The sequence below is a fragment of the Brienomyrus brachyistius genome, chromosome 19, assembly GCF_023856365.1.
Source record: "Brienomyrus brachyistius isolate T26 chromosome 19, BBRACH_0.4, whole genome shotgun sequence".
Lineage (NCBI taxonomy): Eukaryota > Metazoa > Chordata > Actinopteri > Osteoglossiformes > Mormyridae > Brienomyrus > Brienomyrus brachyistius.
Window position 1 is genome coordinate 5,233,593 of NC_064551.1, and position 25,768 is coordinate 5,259,360.

Consider the following 25,768-nt stretch of genomic DNA (forward strand, 5'->3'; position numbering starts at 1 on the left):
GTGGGTGTGTATGCCTTTCACTGGCCAGGACCCCCCCCCCCTCCCCCCAGCAGCCGGGCTGGTGGCGCGGTTTGGATCTGTGGCAGCCGAGCAACGGCGGTCTTTAGCGCTCCCATCCCGCTGTGGCACGTCTGAACGCCAGCTGACACCTTCAGATATGTCAACTCGGGGCGTGAAGTGAAATGCAAACAAACCGTCGCATAATTATCCTCGGGTGGATCCTGCTGCATATTACAGCGTCCTGAGCAGCCAGTGTTACAAAGTGACAATCGACTGCAAATACTGTTGTCTGTGAGGAAACCGATTATTTTTCTTGTAACCCTTCTCTACGTACTTTACCGTAATGGGCTGACCTGGGTTCTCCGGCTATCACCGTCGAGTCCCCTTATTAAATCTGTTTACAGAGACCCTTCCACAGAAATTGTTTAAATAGAAACACTACACACTATTTTACAAAAATAATAAATAACTCAGCCATTCCTCTCGGGCATTTAAAAACTCAAAATGGAAAAGAAAGTAAGAAAAGATCTTCCGTTATGCGGCAGGCAACAACGTACGCGTCAACATAGCAATCGGGTCCTCCTCAACCGGTAATCGTATGACAATTCACCAAATAAAATTATTTACAATTACACACAACACTTTACACAAATTATAGCTCCAGAAGTAAACAGTAGGTTAAGAAATTAAACAAACAAACAAAAAACCCCCATTGCAGGCCTGAGGTGATACGATGACGTGCTTAGCTGCTTTATTATGAGGATAGTCTCTGGTAGTCGCATCCCTTTTCCCACCACTCCATGCCGGAGAAACTACGGCCTTATCCGGGTAGCCTGGTCGTATGCATGGTGCTATCTAGGCTTACTGCATTTACAATTAGGGTGTTACTCCAGAACAAAATAAAACAACAACTGCATAGATTGCCCCACTACAAAGGGAAAGAGAGGAAGAAAAATAAATATCTGCCAAATGGCGTTCCAAAGTTAATACTCGTTAGCTCCTAGCCAACGTAATGAGGTGGCATAGTTACCAAAAGCGTAAGAGTAATGCCAGGCTACGCACCCCCCTCTCTAAATATCTAGATGTCCTCATCAGACTGTTCCATCTCTAAACATCCAAAAGAGGAGTAGCTGCTTCTATACTTTGTCTTATTTAAGCAAGTACGTACATATAGGCTGAGTTAGAGTAATTGCCTCTGTGAAATTCAAAGCGTGGAGTAACAGAAATCCTCAATCCACGATGTACGAGCACTACAGGACGATCAGTGGGGGATCCAGGACTATCAAAGCTCGGCTGCAACACTGGTTTTACTTCTCTTTTATTTGGCCTACCCGAAGTAGTTGTTGCGTCTCCTTCGGACAGACTAGACGAACGGACGTCTCCGCCTTCTAGATCCAGGTGCACCATAAAGTCCTCCTGGATTTGCAGCCCATCAACCGGGTCCTGAGCCAGCTCTACTGTTTCCTCTGGCAGCTCTATATCCCCCACATTTAAAGCCTGGAGTGGCACATCCTGATACACCTCCGTATCTTGCCGTTCTGGCACTTCCATTTCCCCTGCATTTAAGGCAGGATGCAAAACATCAGTGGCTAGTAAACCATGCTTCATTAAAGTAAGGGAATCTGACCACGAAGGCTCATCCTCATCGGTCTCCCTATCGCTTGCAAGGGTATGCACTGTTTGGCTCGTCCTTGTCAGTGGTCTGCGGGGTGGAACTCTGCTTTCTGCAAACACCAGCATCTTTACCTGACTGCCTAGAGGTAACAGATGATCTCTGTGAAGGGTTTTTACTACTCCCCTCCTCAGGCTTTACCCGGTACACAGGAAGGTTTGCCAACTTTCCTACCACTAGGTAGGGAATGGAATTCCACCTGTCACTCAACTTGTTCTTTCCTGGTACCCCGGTGGCTCGCACCAGCACACGATCCCCAGGCTCTAGAACTTGGTTTTTGACTCTGCGGTCATAATAGTTCTTGTTCTTCACATGAGATTTTGTGGTCGCTTCCACTGCTAGTTGATACGCCTTACCTTAAATCAGCTCGCAGGTTGTCAATATACTGCAAATAAGTGACATTTCTACCTTCATCAGGGGATGTCCCAAAGCAAAGATCAATGGGCAAACGGGCCTCTCTCCCAAACATTAAATAAGGGGAGTAGCCAGTCACATCTTTTCTCGTACAGTTGTATGAATGCACCAGTAAGCTCACTTCTTGATTCCATCTTTGCTTCCTAGCATAGACAGTGTGCGGTTAAAACGCTCTGGCTGTGGGTCACCCTGGGGATGATAGGGAGTTGTTCTAGACTTTTTAATGCCCAGTACCCCGAGGAGTTCTTGAACTAGGCAGCTCTGGAAATCACAGCCTTGGTCAGAATGTATTCGGGCCGGAAGGCCATAATGCACAAAAAAACTTCTCTACTAGGACCTGAGCTAGTGGCAGCTTTCTGGTCTCTGGTAGGGTAGGCTTGGGCATATCGTGTAAAACATTTGATCCGTGACCACCAACACATTTGTTACACCCTTAGAGTCGGACTCAATAGTCAAGAAATCGATACAGACCAGCTCTATGGGGCCGGTACTAGTGGTCTTATTTAAAGGTGAAGCTCTTTGGGGTAACGTTTTATGAGCCACACACCGACCACAATTCTTCACATATTGCAACACATCAAGAACCACCTTTGGCCAGTAGAATCGGTCTCTGACCAGCTCGGTTAGCCGTTCGACCCCCAGGTGGGCCAAGTCAGTGACTGTAATGCCACGAGCAGATATTTTTCCGGTAGTACAAGCTGCAAGGTTTGCCCACTGGTTGGTCTGAAGACTTTTTTGTACAAGACACCATTTTTCATTAATAGATGGGTGTCACTCTCTCTGTAGAGACACCCTATTATGCCCGCCCTTTAACCCAACAGGCCATGCTCCCGTCATCACTCCCTGTCTAGCTACAATGATGTCAGGGATTCTACTCTTGCGCTTCCCTGAGGTTTGCACTACTCAGCTGCTCAACTGGTCCCATGGTTAGTTGCACAGGGAAAGCATACAGATCAGGAATGGAACTGGGCAGCACTCCTAGCTAATCTATTAACCGTTTAGGAGACTCAGAGGGCTGTGAGACCTGAAACTGTCGACAAAGCGCCTTCACCCCAGAGGTGGTGATGTTCTGCCACTGCCCATCATCCCCCAATGCATTACATGACAGCCAATCAGCATCAACATTCTCTTTCCCTAGCTTATACTTGATATCAAAATCATAGGTTGTCAGCGCAGCCAACCACCGATGACCAGTGGCATTTAATTTGGCTGTGGTAAGAACATAAGTGAGCGGATTGTTGTCAGTGCACACAGTAAATCTGGCCCCATAGAGATAATCATGGAATTTATCTACTATGGCCCATTTTAAAGATAGGAACTCCAACTGATGGATGGGATAATTCTTTTCAGAAGGGCTCAGCTTATGACTGGCAAAAGCCATAGGAAATCCCTCGGGATACTCTTGATTCAACACAGCACCTAACCCATCAAAACTTGCATCCACATGCAGAATGTAGGGTGTAGTGGGATCAGCGAATGCTAAAACAGGGGCATGCGTGAGACAATCAACAATCTTATTAAACGGCTCCAGGCAAGCCGGAGTCCAGTGCTCGCCAAATGGTTCTGATGATCGGAAGTAATGGGTTCGTTTGGTGGTAACCAATTTTTGCTTTTTCTGTACAGGGGGATAACCTTTGGTTAGGTCGGTCAAGGGACGGACTGTGGCAGAATAGTTTTGAATGAACTTGTGGTAATAACCACAAAACCCAAGGAAGGACTGTAGGGATTTTAAATAAGTTGGGGACCTCCACTGTGCGACCACTCTCACCTTTTCAGGATCTGTGGCGATACTTGCTTCTGAGACTATATGTCCCACGTATTTGAAGTTGCTCAATCGCATTTCGCCACTCACACATTACTTTTACGTGGTTTAACTGTATAAAAAACCTGCGAACCCGCAAAACGCACGCTACCAAAAACTTCCACAGTCTCAACTACAGTTTCAATATCAGTTATGTCGGTGTCATCGGGCACTCGACAAACAGCAACAGCAGTATTAGGGTCCACATTTACCTCATAACACCACGCCTCCAAGGTTGCACTTAAATAGGGGTTCACAGGAGAAGCCATTATAAAAGGTTTCGATTAACTCGACCTGAATAGTTACACATATAGTTTGTTTATAACAACAATGCTCAAAAGGAAATAAATCCCAGCGGTGCCTCAATTTCTGTAAACCTTCTATACGTACTTTAACGTAATGAGCTGACCTGGGTTCTCTGGCTATCACCGTCGAGTCCCCTTATTAAATCTGTTTACAGAGACCCTTCCACAGAAATTGTTTACACACTTTATTTTACAAAAAATAATTAATAACTCAGCCATTCCTCTCTGGCATTTAAAAACTCAAAATGGAAAATAAAAAAACAACAACGTACGCGTCAACATAGCAATCGGGTCCTCCTCAACCGGTAATCGTATGACAATTCACCAAATAAAATTATTTACAATTACACACAATACTTTACACAAATTATAGCTCCAGAAGTAAACACTAGGTTAAGAAATTAAACAAACAAAAAAAACCCCGTTGCAGGCCTGAGCTGATACGATGACGCCCTTAGCTGCTTTATTATGAGGATAGTCTCTGGTACTCACGTCCCTTTTCCCACCACTCCGCCCAACGGTCTCGTTGTCTCACGTTGCCGGGCTTGTCCTGGTAGCCTGGTGGTGCTATCCGGGCGCAATAGCCTCCGCGTTGACCACTCAGAGGAACCTCCAGCGTCTCACGGTAGCTAGATATACAAAGCTAATACTAGTTAGCTCCTAGCCGTAGTTACTAAAAGCGCAAACTCGGCTCTGAACTGTACTCACAAAAAGGAGTGCTATATCTAAGCGTATATAGCACTGCGAAGCTTAGAATCTTCCCAGAAGGTACTATGTCCCCGTTAATAGAAAAGGGATACGACCTGAAAAACAGAACTGTTAGAGCCGCGCGAAGCCCGCGTGCCGCGCGTGTCTCTCCCCTCCCTCTTTTTTTCTCCAATAGGTAGTACTAATCCAATGATGGAAAGTTCCAATCACCTATTCCTTAACAACTCTGCCACTATGAGGAATCAAACTAGATCGTGCAGCAAGTGTGTGTTACCTGATCTTAAAGAGACAGTAATGTCAGGCTGTGAGTTAATCAATCCAGCCACATACACATAACACACCATAACAGTTACTCAGTTGTAGGCTGAGTAATGCCAGGCTACATTCTCTTTTGACAAGGAAAAATGTATTAAGGATCAATTATTTACAGATAAACATTAAACATGAATCAGTTGTGATTAATGATGAGCAATGATGACGAACATATACAATGGGGAAAGAAAATCACTACTCCTTTTGTTGAATAAAAATGTAAATAAAGCTTATTTTATTTTTATTTACATACAGTACATGCACGTAAAATTACGAAATATAATGACAATTAATTAAAATTGCAATGGTAATTTTATAGTAAAAAAAATATCTTATTTGGGAAATATACCACCCTTCCCCAAATAGATCTGCACATTTAGTCCGGTATAACCAATCACAAGACAGGATAAATGTGCCCATCTGTGATTACTGACTCCTAATGAGTTTAGGATAAAGTCTGTCAGGTAAGAGAAGGGTGTAAAAAGACCCTACGGGCTTTAATGAGCCCTTACAGCACAGTGCAGACCATCATCATGGAAGTGGAGGAGACATGGAACCACCCAGAACCAGCTTAGATGACAGAGCAGGGATGAAGCCAACAGTAGCTTTAAAAGTTTTACGTTTTTTTATGTCCAGGACTGATCATTTTGTGCAAGTCTCTACAAAATGGCTAGTGTTCCTCAAACCTGGCCTTTGTCTGAGGGTTGCAAGTAAAACATTAATCCTGAAAAACTCAAGTCTTGTTGAGGATTTGCTAAAATTCACCATATAGATTGTGTGGTTTATTTTGAAAAGTATATCACACTACATGGTTCCTAATGTGTGTGTGCTGCCAAGCAAAATCCAAGCTGCATTCCAGCTATATCCATGTCTCGGTAGAAAAAGATATCATAGACATGTTAACTAACAGTTAACTGGTAATCATCTGTCAATTTTAATAAGATTTACTTCCAGTGAATGTTGAAAGCAGTTCCCAGTTTATGGTATTGGAGGTGAACACTTGCCCAAGAAGCACGATCACGACCTGCTAATGCCTTGTCTTTTTTACATTAAATATTGAAACTGTTATCTAAAAGAGTTTTTTTTCCCTTTTTCTCTGGATATTCCTTTTTATACAGGCCTTCGAATGGGTTATTGCTCCATTAAGTGCTTATTTTCTTGCATTATTGACCTTGTTTATCTGGAAAACAGAATCTGCATTGAATCAGTAAGTTATGGCGTTTAATACTTTTCTTTTTCGCCGTGCACTTGAGATACGAGTATAAGACTTTCCCTCTTCATATCTGCTGTAGCGAAACTCTCAGCTGGACCTTCAGCCTTGAATGTCTCTCTGAAAGGCAATGATCAGAATGAGCTGCTTTTAAGAGGCCCTTTTCATACCTCTGCCAAACCTGATTTTGACAGCGGTGGCAGCCATGCAGGTTTTTTCAACTACTGCCTACATACATTGCGTTTCTCGGGAACCTTGTATGCTTTAAAGACCAGTATAAAAGCTGAAGCAGGGGCAAGGCCTTCGTGACGGCCAGCCTGTAGGAGTTCGGACCTCCGCTGTCTCTGCAGAATCACCCTGGTTGCTTCAAAGTTGCCACTCTGTCAGATGTCGAGTTCGTTCATTGCGTGTATGAATCCTTACAGCCTTCCTCTGTCCCTCCCCAGGTGATCTACGCCCTCAACACCAAGAACGATGAGCACGAGGCAGCCATCCAGACCCTGAAGGAGGCGCACGAGGAGGAGGTGCAGCAGATCCTGTCAGAGACGCGGGAAAAGATAATGCAGTACAAGAGCAAGATCACCGACGAGATGGACCTGAAGAGGCGCATCCAGTCACTGGAGGAGTCCATGGAGCTGCATGATCGCATGAAGCGACAGGCACTGGCCGAGTTCGAGGCTTACCGGCAGCGTGTGGAGGACATGCAGCTATGCACAGAGGCACAGCACACGCAACGCGTCGTCTCCATGTCCCGCGAGGTGGAGGACATGCGGCACAGCTTCGAGGAGAAGCTACGCAGCTTCGGGCAGCTGCAGGCACAGTGCGAGCAGGACAAGTTGCAGGCACTGGAGGAGCTGCGCACCTCCCACCGGCAGGAGGTGCAGGAGCTGCTGCGCAACCACCAGAGCCAGAACGCCAGCCAGAGCAAAGACCAGGAGAAGCTGACGCAGCTGCACAAGGCTGAGGTGGAGGCGCTGAGGGAGCGCGCAGACGAGCTCAGGCAGGACAAGAAGAGACTGGTGGAGGAGTACGAGGCCAAGCTGAGCGAGGCGCAGGCCTTCTACGAGCACGAGCTGGAGGCAATGAAGCGGACGCAGCAGCTCACCGCCGAGAACCTCCTGGCCTGGAAGAAGACGGAGGCTGAGCTGCGGCGCGAGTTCCAGGCACAGGAGGCGGCGCTGCAGAAGACGTTGGGCAGGCTGCGTGCCGAGCTGCAGCGGGTGCAGGAGGAGGCCCGCGAGAGCCGAGAGAGGACGCAGAAGCTTCAGGCCTCACTCAGCGCCGCCGAGAGCACCATCAAGGTACTGCAGCGTGGGAGGAGAGTGCTTCACCACACAGTAATGCCAAATTCACCTTCTCTCCAGGAAGACTCCTATTTAGGGGCAGGGCTACAAATTCTAAGCCTTCTGACAAAATGTCGCCCAGGGCCCCCACAGTACCTTCTGCCTGGGGGGGGCATTGGTAGATAATGCTGAGTTGGGGTGTCGAGTGAGTGAGATTCCCTCGGTTGGTGTCGTTCATGGTACATTTGGCCGTAATTACGTAAAAACACAGAAACAAAATGTAGCAGATGTAAGGACCTATTAAAAATTTATCTATTAGGAGTTAAGACAACTGCGTTTGAGAGAGTTGATTTGGGGGGAACAGTTTAGTCAGTTTGGTGGGGAGATACATGAAGCCAAATTAAATATTTGGGGGTTCTAGTCCATCAACTGTTCCCCCCTGTACCTGACTTCCTGAGTTAAGATTTAACTTTAATTCTATCCCTCTGGGAACCCAAGCCCCCAGCAACAGTGTGACTCCTGTTCTGAAAATTTAACCTTGGGAATTATCTCACATTCATCCAGTCAGTGATTTATATCCCCTTTAATTAATCATACAAAATACTAAGCTTGGCAAATCTGAAATCTGATCCGACTGGAATTCTTCAAATTTGACCTTTAACGATAAGGATTAAAGTATCTATAATCTGTCTCTTAAACTAGGTTAGAGGTTAATTTAAGTCGCTATGATTAAATCCCTAATTACTCTCACTATACGTATCTTTGGTCTCAATTATTTTGAGTAGTCCCTTGAAAATATGAAAAATACACCCCATATGAATATCAAAACACAGTGGCTTGATACTCTTTCAACCCTGCATTATATTACACAGTTTACATATATAACTTGCATATTTTGGAGGGGGGGGTGTAATTAATTTTGAAGGTTTCTCAGACTAAACATCGAAAGCCATTTTCACTGAGGAAACAAATTCATTTTCAAAGAAGACTGGATATCGCGGTTCCCCGTCAGAACCACACTCTTGCAGAGGAGGGGGACACTTGTCGGAGTACACTATTAAGCCATGCTTTGAACCTTGCTCTTAGTGGCAATTTAAAGGACGAGGTTTTAATTAGTGCAGCTCATTTTAGAAGCTCTTCATGTGAGACTGAGAAGCCCCTCTTCTTCCAGTCCTGTCAACAGACGTTATAACCATCTGAAGTCTAAGATGGCTAAATGGGTGTAGAACTGGTGATTTTTGTCCAAGTGGTGCATTTCTGGAAGTAATGACAAAGCATCCCTATGAACTGCTCAGACTGCGACCAGCTGAGAATATTTGTTTGACTGGCCCTGAGTGCAGGCGCTGCGTATCTCCACAGTCTGCAGGGGCAGAACCCCTCCACAGGTTGTCCCGATAAAACCACGAGCATCTGTCCTGCTTAATTCCTCTGCACAGTTGCAGCGTCCCTGGGCTCGCCGGGACTCAGCCATGGCCTTTGGCTCACATTTCCCCTCCTTCGTGGAGAGAAGGTTTGCGACGTTAAGGGCAAGCTCAGGGACGCTCACGATCCCGCCTCCTGTCGCTCTGTCAAGTCCCTGTATGCTAAGGAGGGCAAGGAGAACCATACAATCAGCATGCATTTGGAAAGTTCACAGCAAGTCCTTAAATTACGACGTATTTGACACAATCAAACAAACAGAATATCTGCAATTTTTTTCTGATTGATCACCTGCAGTGAAGTCAATAAAGCATTGTTGTTATCACAGCCAAGTACAGTACACAGTGAAACTAAATAACATTTCTCAGGGACTCATCATGCAACTTTTATCATAGTACAGACATTACAGTGCTGGATACAGCATTATGAAATAATTTACATATTCAATTATCAATAATTTAAGGGGAGAGGAGACAGATAGAATGCTATTCCTTATATTTACTGGATAACATAAATGTTCCACATTAGGCAGACGATGAACAGGCAGTCTACATAACGCTGGGAAGTTGTGCCTGTATTTGTGAGCAGTAAATGCAGCGTTCAGAGCACTGTCAAAACATCCGTGGTGCAGCTCTGTCATGGATATTCCAATAACGTGCCGATTATAGGTGTGGTTTTGGTGCCCCCCCGCTTGATTTCACTGACCTTTGCCCCTTTGACCAACATAGGAGCTCCATAAGCAGCTGGACGAGGTGACCCAAGATGCAGAAATCGTAGAGATCCGACAGAAGGAGACGGAATGCGAGCTGGAGGCCACTCGGGACCGGGTGCAGCAGCAGGCCACCGAGATCCTTCTGAAAGCCAGTGAGAAATGCCGCCTTCCTCATCACCATGCCAACGGCAACATCCGCCAGAGGCAGGCCACTCAGCCATGCTGCAGGCCCTGGTGTGATGCCATTAGTTACAGCGCCTCATCTTATCTCTCACGCACCTGCTGTTCGGAGACGAAAATACCTCTCATAATAACCTCGCGTCTCGTTTGCCGAAGCCACCTGCCTCCACAGATAACTGTAGCTTATCGGTTACTCATTTAGCATCCTTCCGCTAGACACCGAATACAGAAAGAAAAACCTCGATTCAGATTCTAAGATGGGGCGCGAAAACAAACAGCAATCAAATGTGTCCGGGAATATTTGCACGGCATTCACATAAACATGTTCGGTGCCTGTCGTGCTGCTGCTGTGTTGACTCTCAGCCTCTCGGAACGTTCCCTTTGGGTGCTGAATCGCAGGACATAATGTCTCATTCCAGAAATGGAGAGATTCCAGTTTGGCTGAGAATTCAGCTGCTGATGTGACAGTCGGGTTGTTAGTCCTTGTGCTCCCAAACTGGCATACTTTCATCCTTTTATCTTGTCAAAACAAAGTGAGTTTCTTTACGAAGAAAAAATGTAACGTTTAATGGGGGTCTATTCATATTATGCCTTGGAATGACAGTAAAAGCTGTTGAATGGGTGAGGCGGGAGGTTTAAAATTTTATTGGACAAGGTTAGTTGAGGCCTCTTTGTGGTGTAACTTCAGCCCAAGTAACCCTATGCATTAAAACTCCCCTGTCCAGACGTCAGGGACTCTTCTTGTGATGCTGTGAATTTTGGTTGATTGGCTTGGAGGAGGGGGTGGCATGGTGGTGCAGTGGTTAACACTCTTGCCTCACACCTCTGGGACCCAGTTTCGAGTCTCCGCCTGGGTCACATGTGTGCGGAGTTTGCATGTTCTCCCCATGTCGTCGTGGGGTTTCCTCTGGGTACTCCAGTTTCCCCCCCATAGTCCAAAAACATGCTGAGGCTAATTGGAGTTACTAAATTGTCCATAGGTGTGCATGTGTGAATGAATGGTGTGTGAGTGTGCCCTGCGATGGGCTGGCCCCCCATCCTGGGTTGTTCCCTGCCTCATGCCCATTGCTTCCAGGATAGGCTCTGGACCCCCCCATGACCCAGTAGGATAAGCAGTTTGGAAAATGGATGGAGGTAGTTTGAGGCAAAAGCTGGTGCAGCACTGAATGGAAATAGAGCATGGAGATGTGTTTCCAAACAGCTCATCTTTGGGCACACTCCTTTTTATCTACTTCTGAGAGAAATAAGACGAACCTCAGCTGAACACAGATCAGAGTTGACATTAGGCCAAGTGCGGCTTGAATCGATTTATGCAGAGCAAACCCTCACAGTACTGAGCACTTTTGCCAAGCTGTTGAACCACGAATTCTCGTAGGATCTGGAGATTCTCTGACGCTGGTCCAGGGGTGGAGAGATCGTGGGCAGCAGAGTTCGGAGACGTGGCCTGATCTTGGCATCGCGGGGAATCACCGCTCACCATTTCCTCAAGAGGGTTCAAGCATACATAGGCGCCCATGAACAGCTGCCGTCGCTTCCTCAAAGTATGGGGAAAAAAATAGGAACTTTTTCGGAGTGATGGCTTGTGTTTCCAGAACTTTCGTAAGTCTCTCGTTATTGTCGTACCGTGTTGTGCCAATGGTGTTCTGGCAGCGGATGGAAGCCTGGCACCCAGTCAGTGTGTTCTGTTTGTCTGCGGCCTGTAAAATGAGACCGGTTACGGCTGTAATGGTGTGTCTCAGCTGGCATCGCGCTCTTCATTAAGCGCCATCGATCATCCTCCCTGCCTCCTCATTTAAAGGGGCCCCACACCCTTGGGTAGGTGTACATCACAGCTGAAACGTCTGGTGCAGGGTTACATGCTGAATGCTAAAGGGTCAACGATTGAAACAGCATTCTATGCCGATCTGAATTTATTACTTTCTTTCTTAGGTGATATGTTGGGTAATGTGCCATATCGTCTCTGCCCAATGGAAAACACATATCTCCAAAAAATCCATTATTTCAGGAGCATAAAAACACCTTTTCTCAGAAACTACTTTACAAAATAAACCTAAAACTTCACACAGCCATCAGTGAATATTTTAATGTTATATATAAATGGACCTGCATGGATTTTTGTCTCTCTCGAATTATCGACTATCAAATTATATTCCCCTGCACTCCACTGTCGGTTTCTCTGGCATGGCAGGCAGTTTGCCTCCACGCTGCCCCCTCCACCCCCCCCCCCCCCAACACCGGGGCCATGTGGTGTGTCCGGAGGTCTGGCACTCAGTGACTCGTGGGCATCCAGCGCATCTTAGCACTCGCAGTGCCGGCGCGGAGAGGTGGGGGGTGGTTTCTCAGTGTGCACAACCTGCGGCAGGTTGTGTGTTTTAAAACAAATCAGTTCAAAAGTCATAAGCAGGATCACTGCGAAATACAAATTTAGCTGTGTCCAGTGACTCCTCGTTGCCCCTAGTGTAGGACAGCCTTGACGGTACATTATGGGGTAACGGTGCCTCCCTGTCCCTCTGTGTAGCAGACAGCATCTGACTGAGCAACACAAAGTGGGGATGTAACCCAACACCCCTGAGGACTTCATAATGGCGTCGTTTTGGAGTTTGGCCATCTTCTCCAGTAAAGTCCCCTCTCCTCCCACTCCCCCCACCAGGTCAGATCGGCAGCCTGCAGGCCACCCAGATGACCCACGAAGCCGCCATCCGGGACCTGGAGTCTGAGAAGTCTCGCCTGAAGGACAAGGTCCTACGCCTGGAAGAGGAGCGAGAAGCCCTGCAGAACAAGAGCCAGGCGCTGGAGGACAGGCAGCGGCAGCAGATCATGTCCCTGGAGAAGGTGTGGTGTGTGCTGGGTATGCAGTGTGGTGTGTGCGGCATTTGAGGTGTGTGTGCAGTGTGTGTGCAGTGTGTGTGCAGTGTGTGTGCCATGTGGTGAGTTTGACTTGTGGTATGTTTGTGGTGTATGTGTGGCATGTGAGTTGTGTGTGTCCATTGTGTGTGCCATGTGGTGTGTGCAGTGTGTGAGGTGTCTGTAGTATGGAGTGTGTGTGGTATGGTATGTGTGCGGTGTGTGCCTTGCAGTGTGTGAGGTGTCTCTTGTATGGTGTGTGTGAGGTGTGTGTGTGGCTTGCAGTGAGTAATGTGTGAGGTGTTGTGTGTGTCAGGTGTGTGTGACGTGCATGTGTCACACTCCTAAATACTTTGATTGCATAGGTGTTTAGTCGTGTCCACTGTGCTACACACTTCTCCCTCGAAATGCAGAGTGGATCTCCACTGTGCTACACGCTTCTCCCTCGAAATGCAGAGTGGATCTCCACTGTGCTACACGCTTCTCCCTCGAAATGCAGAGTGGATCTCCACTGTGCTACACACTTCTCCCTCGAAATGCAGAGTGGATCTTCACTGTGCTACACGCTTTTCCCTCGAAATTCAGTGTGGATCTTCACTGTGCTACACGCTTCTCCCTCGAAATGCAGTGTGGATCTGCACTGTGCTACACGCTTCTCCCTCAAAATGCCGAATGGATTTCCACTGTGTTACACGCTTCTCCCTTGAAATGCAGAGTGCCCTTCACTATGCAGCCTCACCTCCATGTTTAATTCAAGACACTGGGAATGAAGACAATCAAACCCAAAAGAAAAACCTTTTTTGCAGAAGTCATAAAACTGAAGATTACTAAGGAGCCCCGCTGTGCTAAATGGCCTCAAACTTTTAATTAGACCCGTGATTTATTAATCTGAAGTTCATTAGAATGCATATATTTTATATAGCCCACATAAACACTCACATAAGCAATGCAATAAGGTCATTAATTCTCTTGTTCTCCCCTATAGTACAGACATTAGGAGTGAGCAGTACTCTATCACCATAGATATTACTGAAACTTAAGTATATCCTTAGCTAGCTATTAAAGTCGTTACTTTGCTTTAATGGTAAAAGGGTTAACGTTAGACAAATAAAGGTCAGCTCTACATATGGGAAAGACAAAATGTAATTTCCTTTAAATGTCAGACATAATCAGGTTTCCTTGCTGCATTTGCATTCCCGTCAGAGATGAAGCCCTGAGCTGTCTGTGGCACCCCCCCCCCCATCAAGGGCTCCGATGTCTCCGTTTCAGAGCAGTTGGGGCTTCGGAAATGTGGGGAGGCTGAGCAGCCCGTCACCCAGTCAACTCTGCAGACGTGGCTGTGGTGAAATGTTGCATGTTGCCATGACAGCATTTACATTTGCACTTAGTTTATGCCTAGCACAGTCTTAGGCAATCAAAGAAAGTGATGTTTAAATGATCTTCATGTTGGTGTAACAAATATGACATTATCTCTGTCAAAGTGTCTCAGCTTAGCCATTTCAAAACCTCTCCTACGTTAACACGGGATTTTGCAATCCATGTAATTTTTGACTCAATGACTTGCGGCTTATATAGCTAATAGCTATAGCTAATCGATACCTCATTTGAGTTATTTAACTAATTAATTTAATTGTTTAATTGAGCTGGTGGTGAAATTTAACAAATACATAGAATGGCCAGTGTTCCCCTGAGGAGAGGTTTGGGAACTGAATCAATGTTCTTTTTGGAGAACAGAAGAAATTAGTTTTTCTAATTTTCTAATATTAGTTTTTATCATGTTACTATTCATTTGCATATGTTACAATGTTAAATTGTATTTTTTTCTGGACAAATATACACTTACTGGCCAGATAAATAGCTTTAAGCATTTTCTTTGATTGACAAAGACTTTTAAACAGTTTTGTATATTTATTTAATTTAGTGAATGCTTTTGTCCAAAGCAGCGTACAAATGAGGCAGATAATACATCAAACATTTAGCTGTCAAGGAGCTAAATTAAGTTTGATTGCTGCTAGGCTGAGCTTCTAAAGAGTGACCAGTGCAAATCAGCGTTGGAGCAAGAGCTAAACGGAATGCTACAAAACACTGTTAGAAGCTAACATCAGAAGATGCCACTGAAATGGAAACACAGGGAAGAGAAGTGAAAAATACAAGATCGTCCCATTTTACCAAGAGACTCTAGCCAAGCGAAAGTAAACAAAATGTGGTAAACAGAACGTAAGTCAGCTGCACTGCCTGGCAGCCATATTTAACATGTGCTGGTCGTTCATGAAGCTGCTGTTAAGCAAAGCTTAGTTCAACTTCAACACAGCAACACATGCATGGAAACTGACGCCGTTCGTATTTTGCGTCGTTCTGTGTTAGATTTCACAGTTTCATGGCACAGATCTCTGACGCTACGGGAAACGAAGAACAGGGGCTTTCATTTCTGTGTGTTTGTCGTACGCAGACACTTCGGGAGGAGAAACAAAGCTACGAGAAGGAAATGATGTGCATGCGCGCCAGGTACGAGGAGGACGCGGTCTACTTTAAGGAGGCTCAGACCCGGGCGCTAGAGGACCTCTCCAAAAAGCACCGGGCCATCCTGGAGACTACGCAGGTCGAGGCTGAGAGGGAGAAGAACCACTTGCTGGAAGTAAGTAGCCTAGGTGGGGGCTCTACAGGAGATCTGGGTAGGAAATGGTAATTTCCCAGGTTCCCCCTCAACACTGAGGAAGTGTTAATTTACAAGTATGGGGAAGGGTGACTATGTTGCACACACCCTGACCCGAACTGAGTCTGCACTGCCCCCTGCTTTAGAGATTAAGCTGCTTTGGCCTACATAGCTTTGAGTACAACTGCACACCGTTTGAGGGCCCGCCAGAGTATTCTGCGGCAGTGAGGCCATCCTGTCCTGTATGCTCACAGGGGTGAATGTCCAGCAGTGCGGAAGACTCAGCATAGCCCATCTTCTAGCTGGCGCTGGGCTGCACTCATTGCACAGACAGACAGGTCACGTTGACCTATTTAGCATCATGTTCATCATCAACAAACTATATCTGGACAACCCAACATCTTATCACAAATAGGTTTCCCATTCTGAAACCCTGCCAGTATAAACATCCCACGTTCTCTTTTCGAATTAACTGATGCAGAAGTTTGCCATCTACCTGTTAATCCCATGAATACTGGAGGTGAAAAGAGATGATTAGGTCTGTCACTATCGATTATATAAATAATCACGTAATCTACCGATTAATATGATGGTTCATTGAGTAACTGTTCATAATATAATATAATTGCATTTGTCATGAGGCAGGACCCAACCAAGCACTGGAGGGTGCACGCTCAGGCACAAGTAAGGTCAATTTAGGTGCTCCAGTTCAAGTTTCATATTTTTAGACAGAGGAAGGAAACCAGAGGATCTGTACACATAGGCCACGTACACATAGGGTGAACATGCAGACTCCGCACACACAAAGCAGCGATGTGCGGCAGCAGTGTGCGATGATAATACCGACATGACATTTCATGTACACGCAGTTGTCACCTTGCAACGACCATGATAGTCTGCTGGGTTCCAGCTAGGGCTGTCACAATATCAATTATTCACTACCTGATTATTGTGGCCAAAAGAGGTCGTCATAACGATATTATTGCGATATCTATAGAAAATTTGAACAAAATAATAATGATGATGGCCCTAATCACCTTTAATTTGTTTATTGTGTGTTTAATCTCGTTTTTCAGAAATGTATTACACTCAAAATACATGTGCAGTGAGAGGGAGAGTCTGTAACCCTAACTGTATAAAAGCATATGAAAAGAGCAAATACACGACTTAATGGATGGTTGCGATATTTAAGTTATGCTCTGCAATACTGACAGACAGCATTTTCATTCACTTTTAATGTAAAGTTCTTCCACACATGCTTTCGCTCATTATTTGCACCCTCGTTTGCCGTTTTCTATGTCTTCCGCCATATTGCCAAATAATCTAGAAGGAAAATTTTAATCAATGCATTTCAATAATTGAGTAATCAAGTTTAATCGAGCGATTGTGACGGCTCTAGAGGTGATTGTTTGAGTTTTCCTGCTGCTAACACACACCCCCACAGACTGAATTCTGCTCTGTTGGCACCTCATGCTTAGTCACTGTACCTCTCTTTCGTTTTGTGTCTGTGATTTCTGGTTCACTGTTTATGTTTTTTCTGTAAGGATTTCAGGATTATCCTGCCATTACTGTTACTGTCACCATTCCCTCCAGCTACGGTATTCCGGGACACAGCTGCAGAAGCTCTGGGAGAGGTGGCTCAGTTCCGGGTGTAATCCGTACGCCTCATTAACCGCAACAATGAAAATTCATCTCCCTGTTTCGCTCGACTCGGCAAAGCGGGCTAAAACCTTGGGGACAATGCTTGCAAGAGTCCTTTACATAGATTTTTTTTTCCAGTCTGCTACAAACCAGCTCATATAATGTTAAGCGATGAAACGCTTCTTATCTCATAAGACACTTTGGCTACGGTGGCGACTAAACTTTTGCTTCCCTTAGCTGATAACGTAAAATGAAAGCACTCAAACGGCACGCATGATCGAGTCAACCAAAAGGCAATCTGCCAGCTTTGCTTTTAAACAATATGATGTTTGAAGTAAGAGCACACCGTGGTGTGGTGTTTCACTTCCCAGAATACCCGCACAAATTAAAGCTCCCATGATGAACACCAGCGTTTGTCCGAAGAATGATACGAGCAGCTAACGTCGCTAAAAAGTCGCTAATGATATATCACCCAGTAGACCTTTGACGAATAACTGTGAAGTAGCTGCTGTATCGCAGTCCCCTTCTTCGCTGCATACTCTTCAGTCCCTTTGCCTCTGAACCCTGGAATGCTAGGATAGTGGAGCACAGGCTGAATTGTTGTGCTGAAGCCTCCGAGTCCCCAGGAGGTTGTGTTGGTATGGTGGCACATGCACATAATGGAGTATTCCCTTCCCTCCATCCCTTTATATGCATCTGCATCATTAGCTGGCTAAGAGATAGGAAAAAAAGCCAAGCAGCTCTTATTGACTCCTCTTGTGTCCAAAATTTAAGACTAATGAATAATGTATACACCGGCTTGGCGGTGACTCACCGAGTCCCGATGAGCGAGGTAGCGATGCTGTGGATGGCCTACTTCTGCCAAGGCCAGAAGCCTTCACTCCCACCACTAGGAGTCACCCCATTCCCAAAGGCAGTCTGAGTCACTCAGCCGTTGGTGCAGGAACGTAGGACAGCCCCAGGTTCCTTTGTTATGAAGCACCTGAACACTCCTGCATTAGAGTAAGCATCTTCTGGAAAACATTTGGAGCCTTGATCTCAGCAGAGCACGTGCTACCCAGCCTGTAAGGCACAGCTATTTTGTGTTTGACCTTCACACTGCAGAAACGGGGAACAACAACATCTACTGCAGACCCAGTCTAGATGGGGAGTAATACGATCAAAAAATGTCCTCGTCTTTGTTATAATTCAACACCGAAACATCTATGGTGCAGTGCTGTTTATTATTTTCCACGCATCTTCCTTCTGCTTATCCGGGACAGGGCCTCAGGGGGCCCGCGCCTGTCCAAGGCCTGTCCGAGGCAGGGGTGCAACCATGGATACGATGCAAGTTCCACTGAATTTAGAAACACCAGTTTATTCATGCGCATGTGTTTGGATGGCAGGAGGAAACCGACACAACACAGGAAAAGCCTGCACAACTCCGCCCACGGATCTCAAATCGGTAACCCTAGAGGTGTGCAGTCACAATGCACCCAGCACACCACCATGTATCACTCATCAATGTAAATTTATCAATTATATACTGTAGGCATTTTAAAACAATTCGATAAAAACTCTAAAAAGTTTGCCGAAAAGTTACTCAGTTACGTGCTCAGACTACTCTACTAATCACACTGTGCATTGTAGCTTTTGACTACAACATGACATATTTCATAAAAAATATAAAACAAATATGAGTGCAGTAGCAGTCCTTTGATAGCACAGTAGTGTGGTGCAAACCCCCTGTAATATCTCTCCCTATAATTAGATGCACTGTGTCTGACCTAGAAATATTTTAAAGTCATATACTGTATTTTTAACAGCAAAATAAAATATTTATAGAGCATAAAATAACTGTTCTCGTCAGGACCGTTCTTAAATCCAGCACCCGTAAATATCAAGCTGCAGCAAAACATTGTGATGAATATCTCTCTGGTGACTCTTCATCACCTTAAATGAGTTCACATCCTCCACTGGCTGTTTTTTTCTGCACGCTCCAAGAGTCATTTTCAGTTTATGTTCATCCTGCCCAAACATGGGGCTGTACTTTAAGTTAGACCTGCCAAAAACCCACATCTGTTCTTGTTAAGGCTCAGTGACAAACTGAGGCTTCGAAAGAAAGGATAGGGCTGGAAATCACACGCACAGTCGCTCTTTACCGGCGATTTTGAACCTGGGTTCCGCAAGAAGAAAGGATTCATTACGAAGAAGTATTCACGGCTGCCTAACGCTGGTCTGTTTTCATTGGGGAGTCCCTGGTCAAACAAAGGTTGAAAACCACTGCTTGACTCTGCAGGCTGATTGAGCACATCATTACAGATTTTCCTATCCTCTGCTGAAAAAGTCATTATGCACACCCCCCCCCCCAAGCCCTTCATTTCTAATGAACGCTAATGAATTCAGTGGGATTCTGATGTGAGTGATTACAGTGCCATGAGAAGTCTGCTTCAAACAGAAATATAAATACATCTGTAATGAGGCTGAAATTACAGCCTGCGTTAGGTTATTTTAATATCTAATTTTTAACGTTCTTGCCAGGCTCTTCGAGTCATGCATTCTGAGTAGCCAGGAGCATCGCCCTGCTGTGTTACCTGTCTTAGAGGTCAGGTACAACATAGTAAACTTTGATAGGACTTTATAAGGATTTAGAGCAAAGTAATGTAGCTTCTATTTGTTAGTAGTTAAAATTGGTTGGGTTTTATGTCCTTTAAAACCTTAGATCTATATTATTAAACGATGTTTGAGAGGAAATATCATGTCATTCTTGAAATGTGGTCTTGTTACAATGAATTATTTCTTCCAGAACCAGAAAAGTCTTCCTCTCGAAGGAGGACTATATACTTTCTAACGGTGAAAAAGCATCCACAGCCCCTGCCTCCGGACTAATAAAAGGTTTATTGTGTTTTTTTTACAGGAAATGGAGCAGCATTTTGAGCAGGAGCGCCTCCTGCTGGAGGAACAGAAGAATCACCTTCGGCAGCAACTCGACAGCCTGCGGGAGGAACTTACTGCCAAACTCAAGTCAGCCAATCAGGAGGCAAGGATTCATCCCCAGTCTGTCAGCACCTAGCTAAGCACAGAACTCGTTTGTTTGACCCTAAAAACAAGGAGCGTACAAAGGGCAGATGTGCTGAAACTCCACCTCCACGCACGAATTCATGGCTGCTGTTGTTCCCATCTCATTACGTACGGTCAGATTTAATAAGCTCTGTCTTTGTATGTCTGCATGTACCGGATTATGCTTGCAGATGGTGTGGAAATCGCTTCATTGATTCCCAATTAGCATTCACAGACGGTCATGCTTTTCTTCCTTTTGGACCTTGTATTTCTGGGTGGTCAGTTCAGGAACATCCATCTTCCCACATCTGGCGCTCTCCTTAATGCTCCACCCTTGCCCTGCTCTATTGTTTTATTCACTCCCAACGTGTCATTGTCTGGTTATATAGCTGTATCCCACTAGGCTAAACCAGTGTTTCTCAGATCAGTCCCTGGGACCCCAGATGGTCCACATTTTTGCTCCCTCCCAATACCCTGGGAACCCTTGGGAAAGAGACAAACTATAGATTGTCTGAGGGTCCCCAGGGACTGGTTTGAGAAACATTGGGCTAAACGGCATTGCTGCACCTCCATGTTCAGTGTGACCCCATGTTCCTCTGAGATTCCTCTCTTGGTGATTATTGTCCTTTGACATGGCCCTGCCCTGTCCTGTCCTGGCCTTCCGCGACGCTCATCCTCTCGCTCTCCTCCATGCCAGGTGTCTCGTCTGCAGGAGCAGGTTCAGCAGAGCGAGCAGGGCCTGGACTCGGCCGAGGGCCACATCTCCAGTCTGAAGGAGGCGCAGGAGAAACTCATCGAGGAGTTGGATGTAACAAGGTCCAGGTTACGGGAGACCAGTAACCTCCTCACCGCCCTGCAGGTGAGAACAGGCTCTTGCTGATTTGCAATGTATAGATCAAGGGTCTTTAATCCTTCAGCCACTCTAGTTCTATTCTTACCCCCACATTACCCCCGTTACCCCTCAGATCCACTCTTACCCCCACATTACCCCCGTTACCCCTCAGATCCACTCTTACCCCCACATTACCCCTTGTTACCCCTCAGATCCACTCTTACCCCCACATTACCCCCGTTACCCCTCAGATCCACTCTTACCCCCACATTACCCCCTGGTACCCCTCAGATCCACTCTTACCCCTACATTACCCCCTCAGTTACACTATAACCACACCCCATTACAGTGAGCTATCCACATCAGCTTGATATTATATTGTTTTGTACATATCACACATATTGCTTTTACTCCAACATCCCGCACTCTGACATGCACTCCTGCACTTTTTATACATTCATCAATGCCACAACCACCTTGTATATATCAGCCTAATGGTATGTGACTGTTGTCTTGCTTAACTGTGTATGTATATACTGTATGCATGAGAGTCACTGACAACAGAGTGAATAAACCTGATTCAGATTCTGATTCTTAAACCAGGGACTGAGGGGGGTGACTTTGATATTTCTTGCTCCTTGAAAATTTTTCACGTTGAGTAAACTGGATGATTATACTGACATTTCATCATTTGTGATACGTCCCTGTGGACCCCCTGCCACTGCTCTACCGACCCCCGGGGGGGGCACAGATCCAAGTTAAAAGGCCCTTGCTATAGATCATATCAAGGTCGATTGCTTTCCAAGCTAGCAGAAATGCGCTGGTGTTTTGATGCATATTGCATAAGCTTTGTGCTGCACGATGGCACCTACATACTGAATTATAGAATTAACAGGTCCAGCTCTGGGAAATGGACAGCTGACCGGACCTAAGTGAGAACTCCTGCCTATTCTCCTATACCGCCATATCATGTTAGCATTGGTTAGCATCTTTCCCTTAGCACTGCTGCCTTGTAGCTATTGCATCTGTTTTTATCTTGCCATGGGTAGTGGATCAGGAAAGTATGTACGTGTTGTTGTACATTGCATTGTGTTTTGTCAGAAAATGAAGGGCTCCTGATTTTTGACACATTTTGTCATCTCACATTGTACCCAACATAGCAGCCCCCCCCCCCCATCTCTGCATAATATGACAGGCATCATCAAAGGCTGTCTGCCCTGTCAGTCATTGGCATTCTGTCACAATGTGGGCAGCACAGCACTGTGCATTAGAGCCGAATGAGCATCACTGACAGCCCGCAGGTGGCCCCTGTGCTCCCACTGTGTCCGTTCTCTTGTTGGCTCTCGGTGTCAGTTATGTTCCTCCAGATCACAATAAAAGAATGAGCTTAGATTTAAAGCAGCAGCTTCTCCCCATTATCCCGGTTCATCCTACTGCATTACTGCTGCAAGGTCACCCAGGTTGCTCATTTCTCACCTTCTGACGGAGCCACACCCTGACGCTCTTTCTTCCACCCGCCACCAGGGGGAGATGGAGACCCAGAAGCGGCAGCATGAGGCCAAGCTAGTCTCCATCAAAGAAGAAGAGAAGCTGAAAATTGATAAAGTGGCCCTGGAGCTGGAGCTGAAGTGGACCGAGACCTTGAGGTGCGTGCCGTCCCCCGCCACCCTCCTAAAAATGAAACGTCTACACAGAACACTAAACGGATAGCTACTATCTTTAACTGCTAGCATGGCTGGAATGGGATTAAAATTCAACCCTGGACTTTGGGGTCGCCCATGGCCCCATCGTAAATTTTGGGGGGGGGGGCCATAATGATTTCAAAGGCCCACCAGGATGCCAGAAGCCCAGTCCAGCTATGACTGCTAGTACTGTTAGTAAGCTCATAATGAAGCCGTGTTGGTTCCTCGCTTAAAGAAACAGTTTATTATAGCCACACGTGTTAAGTATCGAGAAGCAGAGAACCCAGGCTTTGGTCACATGATGATATTTCATACCATAACAGTAATAAAGGAGAAAAGCTTCAGTAGGAAGCATGAGTGGAGATGGAGATGGAGATGGCCCTCACTTGAGTATGCATTTTCCACTACATTTGTTTCTCCATAGTGAATTACTCAAAGCGATCATAGTGAACAAAACAATAGTAAGTTTAAGAGTAGCTGTCAAGGGCTTAACACTGACGGCTTGTGAACTGCAGGAGGAACAGCAAGAACGTATATGGAGAATGGACAGGACTTTACAGAACATAAGGAGAATTAGACAAAGAGGAATAATGAACATCTCTAGAACATCAGAGTAACTTCAGTGAACATGCCATCTGTCTCACTGAAGTCAATTAATATTCTTGACATAACGTAATTAAGTCCTACAAATTTATTGCGAACAACTGTTTCTCTTTGGTGTGAACTTTCCCTCTTTCTTGGGTTTGCAGACCCAGGACTGAGGGCACTCAAGTCTAAATTTACACACTCCCTTCTTCTCACTGGAAAACCTACATGGCCGTTAACATCTCTTCTTTGAAGACGATTGTATTGTTACATACAGAAGAAGGGAATCATTTTTATCTAGCTTCTTATTTGAGGTCTTGTGTCACTCCCAGGGGTTCCTTCATTGCTTTAAAGGCTCAGCGATATGGAATTTAGGATGAAAATTACATTTAATGCCATAATCGAGGCTTATCTAAGCCATGTACCTCAAGTTCTGTAGCTAGCAAACTGTACCTGGTCTGTGTCAAAGCAGGAGGAGGAAATGGAGGGAAAACACAGCCACTGAAATGCATCTCTGCAGTTATACTGAGTGGTTGGCTGTGGACAGTTTGGGCTCATCTGCAGCAAAAAATTGCTGCCCTTGCTAGCAGTATCTCTCACGGGAGCAACCACGTCTCAGAATAAGGGTGTGATTGTGTACATTGATTCATCCTTGACTCAGCTGTAGCTATTTTGTGCTTGAGCGTTGCGTCCACAATTAGAAACACAGACTAATTGTTTGAATTAGTACTGAAATTGCAGTACGTGTGGTACGGAAATCGCTGAACAACGCATACTCCCGTTCCACGTCTCTGAACGTCTCATGATTTCAGCTTTTTGGGACATCAAGCTACAAAAGTTTTTCTCATACTGCCCCCGACTGTCAGGTGGATGTTGGTAAACTGGGACAATGTGTGAAATGTTACCTTCTCTCTCACTTTAAAAATTTGATCCTAATTATAAATATTAAAACACAACAGTGTTATTGAAAGCTCAAGAGCTTAAGTTATTAGACCAAAGAGGCACAAAGATATCAAACATATAAGTGTCCCAGTTTACCCTTTTGTCCCACTTCACCAATACCCACCCTAATTAAGGAACCTCTGAGCTGACATCAGCCAGCCTTTCTCTCCAGGGTCCGATTAGGCAGCCACCTAGACCAGCCAAAGGGGGTCCAGTCTACTGAGGGGACCCCACATGCCCCCCAAATTTATTTCTGGCTACGTTCCCCCCTAGGGTCCCTGGAAAGATAGATGTGGCCCCCTTTACCGCTATCCTCTGTGGAAGTCTCTTCCCCAGACTGCACCAGATCAAGGCATTTCGTTTCACCTTGACCGGCATCCATGACAGCAACGGAAGGGTCTGTTTTCACGAGACAGGTCTGGCTGTTGACCCAGAGATGCAACAGAAGTCCCCTTCGGAAGTGTGTCTCACGCCTAGGCGAACCTCCAGCTCATGCCACACAGGGTCGCTGCTCACGGTCACTCGGAAACGCCACAAGACGGTGGCTTTGCCCTGTTCTGCTGCCAGTAGGGGGTGACTGTGAGACCACACCGAAACCATCCAGCATGTGGGTCACCTTTGGGTGGTGAGAGTTCCCTGTGGATCACATCACGCGTCCCCTAAACAGCACTATGTTTGTGCTTTGCCATATTGCTGGATCTTCTTGCAATGCTGGTCATTAAGCTGAAGCTGAAGCTCATTGGACGATCACGGGATGCTCCTTTGTTACTGTCGCCTCCCCCGGCTGGTTCATAAGCCACACTTGAACACGTTTTGCACCCGGTTTTTTACGAAAAGTCTGCTACCGACTGCCTGCCTTTACAGTTAATTAAGCAGAGGATTTAATTAGAACCGCCTGGGGTTTGTTCCATCCATCTGTCCATCCATCCATCTTCCACCCGCTCATCCAGTTCAGCGGCTCAGGGTGGGGTTGAATCTACCCCCTATTATATGTCAGCAGGTACTTTGCCTTGCCAGTAAGAGAACCAAAATATCCTCACATTACGTTAGTTCACATTCGATGTGTGACAGTGATTCGGTTTCGGCGGATAAAATCTCCACCACCTCATCGTTAAATATCACTGCACACTTCCCTCAAAAAGATGATTCACCAGACATTTTATCTGAGGCCATACGGCTGGATTCCAGCAGATCTAGCTGCACGAGATTCTCCTCCTCTGCGGCGCTCAGCGATGTTGACAGCAGACGCCCAAATCCCTGACAGGAAGCTGGAAATGTTCATACAGGGGGCAATAATCTTTGCAACAACCTCTTAGGAGGCCTCTATCTCCCACTGCCGCCGCTACATCTCAGTCGCCCCTTATTATGCACTGAGTTCACCGTTGGCCTCCATTTTTATTTTGTCATCCTTTCATGATTAGTGGCTACGTTGGAAATAGGTTTCCGTTCATCAAATATGCACAGAGGCCGGAATCTGCGCTCCTGCCTTTGAGCAAAGGGCCGTCGTTCCAGTGCACACAGCCATGAGTGGGGT

The 25,768-nt window shown here is 45.9% G+C and overlaps 1 protein-coding gene across 2 annotated transcripts in view; it reads left to right on the plus strand.

Annotated features, from left to right (window-relative positions):
- Positions 1-25,768, plus strand: part of fam184ab (family with sequence similarity 184 member Ab) — a 75,873-nt gene that overhangs the window by 24,953 nt on the left and 25,152 nt on the right. For both annotated transcript variants that reach the window (XM_048986403.1, XM_048986404.1), the window contains exons 2-8: positions 6,869-7,723; positions 9,853-9,988; positions 12,667-12,848; positions 15,310-15,495; positions 20,051-20,173; positions 20,891-21,052; positions 22,550-22,671. In XM_048986403.1, the coding sequence (XP_048842360.1) occupies positions 6,869-7,723; positions 9,853-9,988; positions 12,667-12,848; positions 15,310-15,495; positions 20,051-20,173; positions 20,891-21,052; positions 22,550-22,671 (1,766 nt within the window). The remainder of the gene's footprint in view (positions 1-6,868; positions 7,724-9,852; positions 9,989-12,666; positions 12,849-15,309; positions 15,496-20,050; positions 20,174-20,890; positions 21,053-22,549; positions 22,672-25,768) is intronic.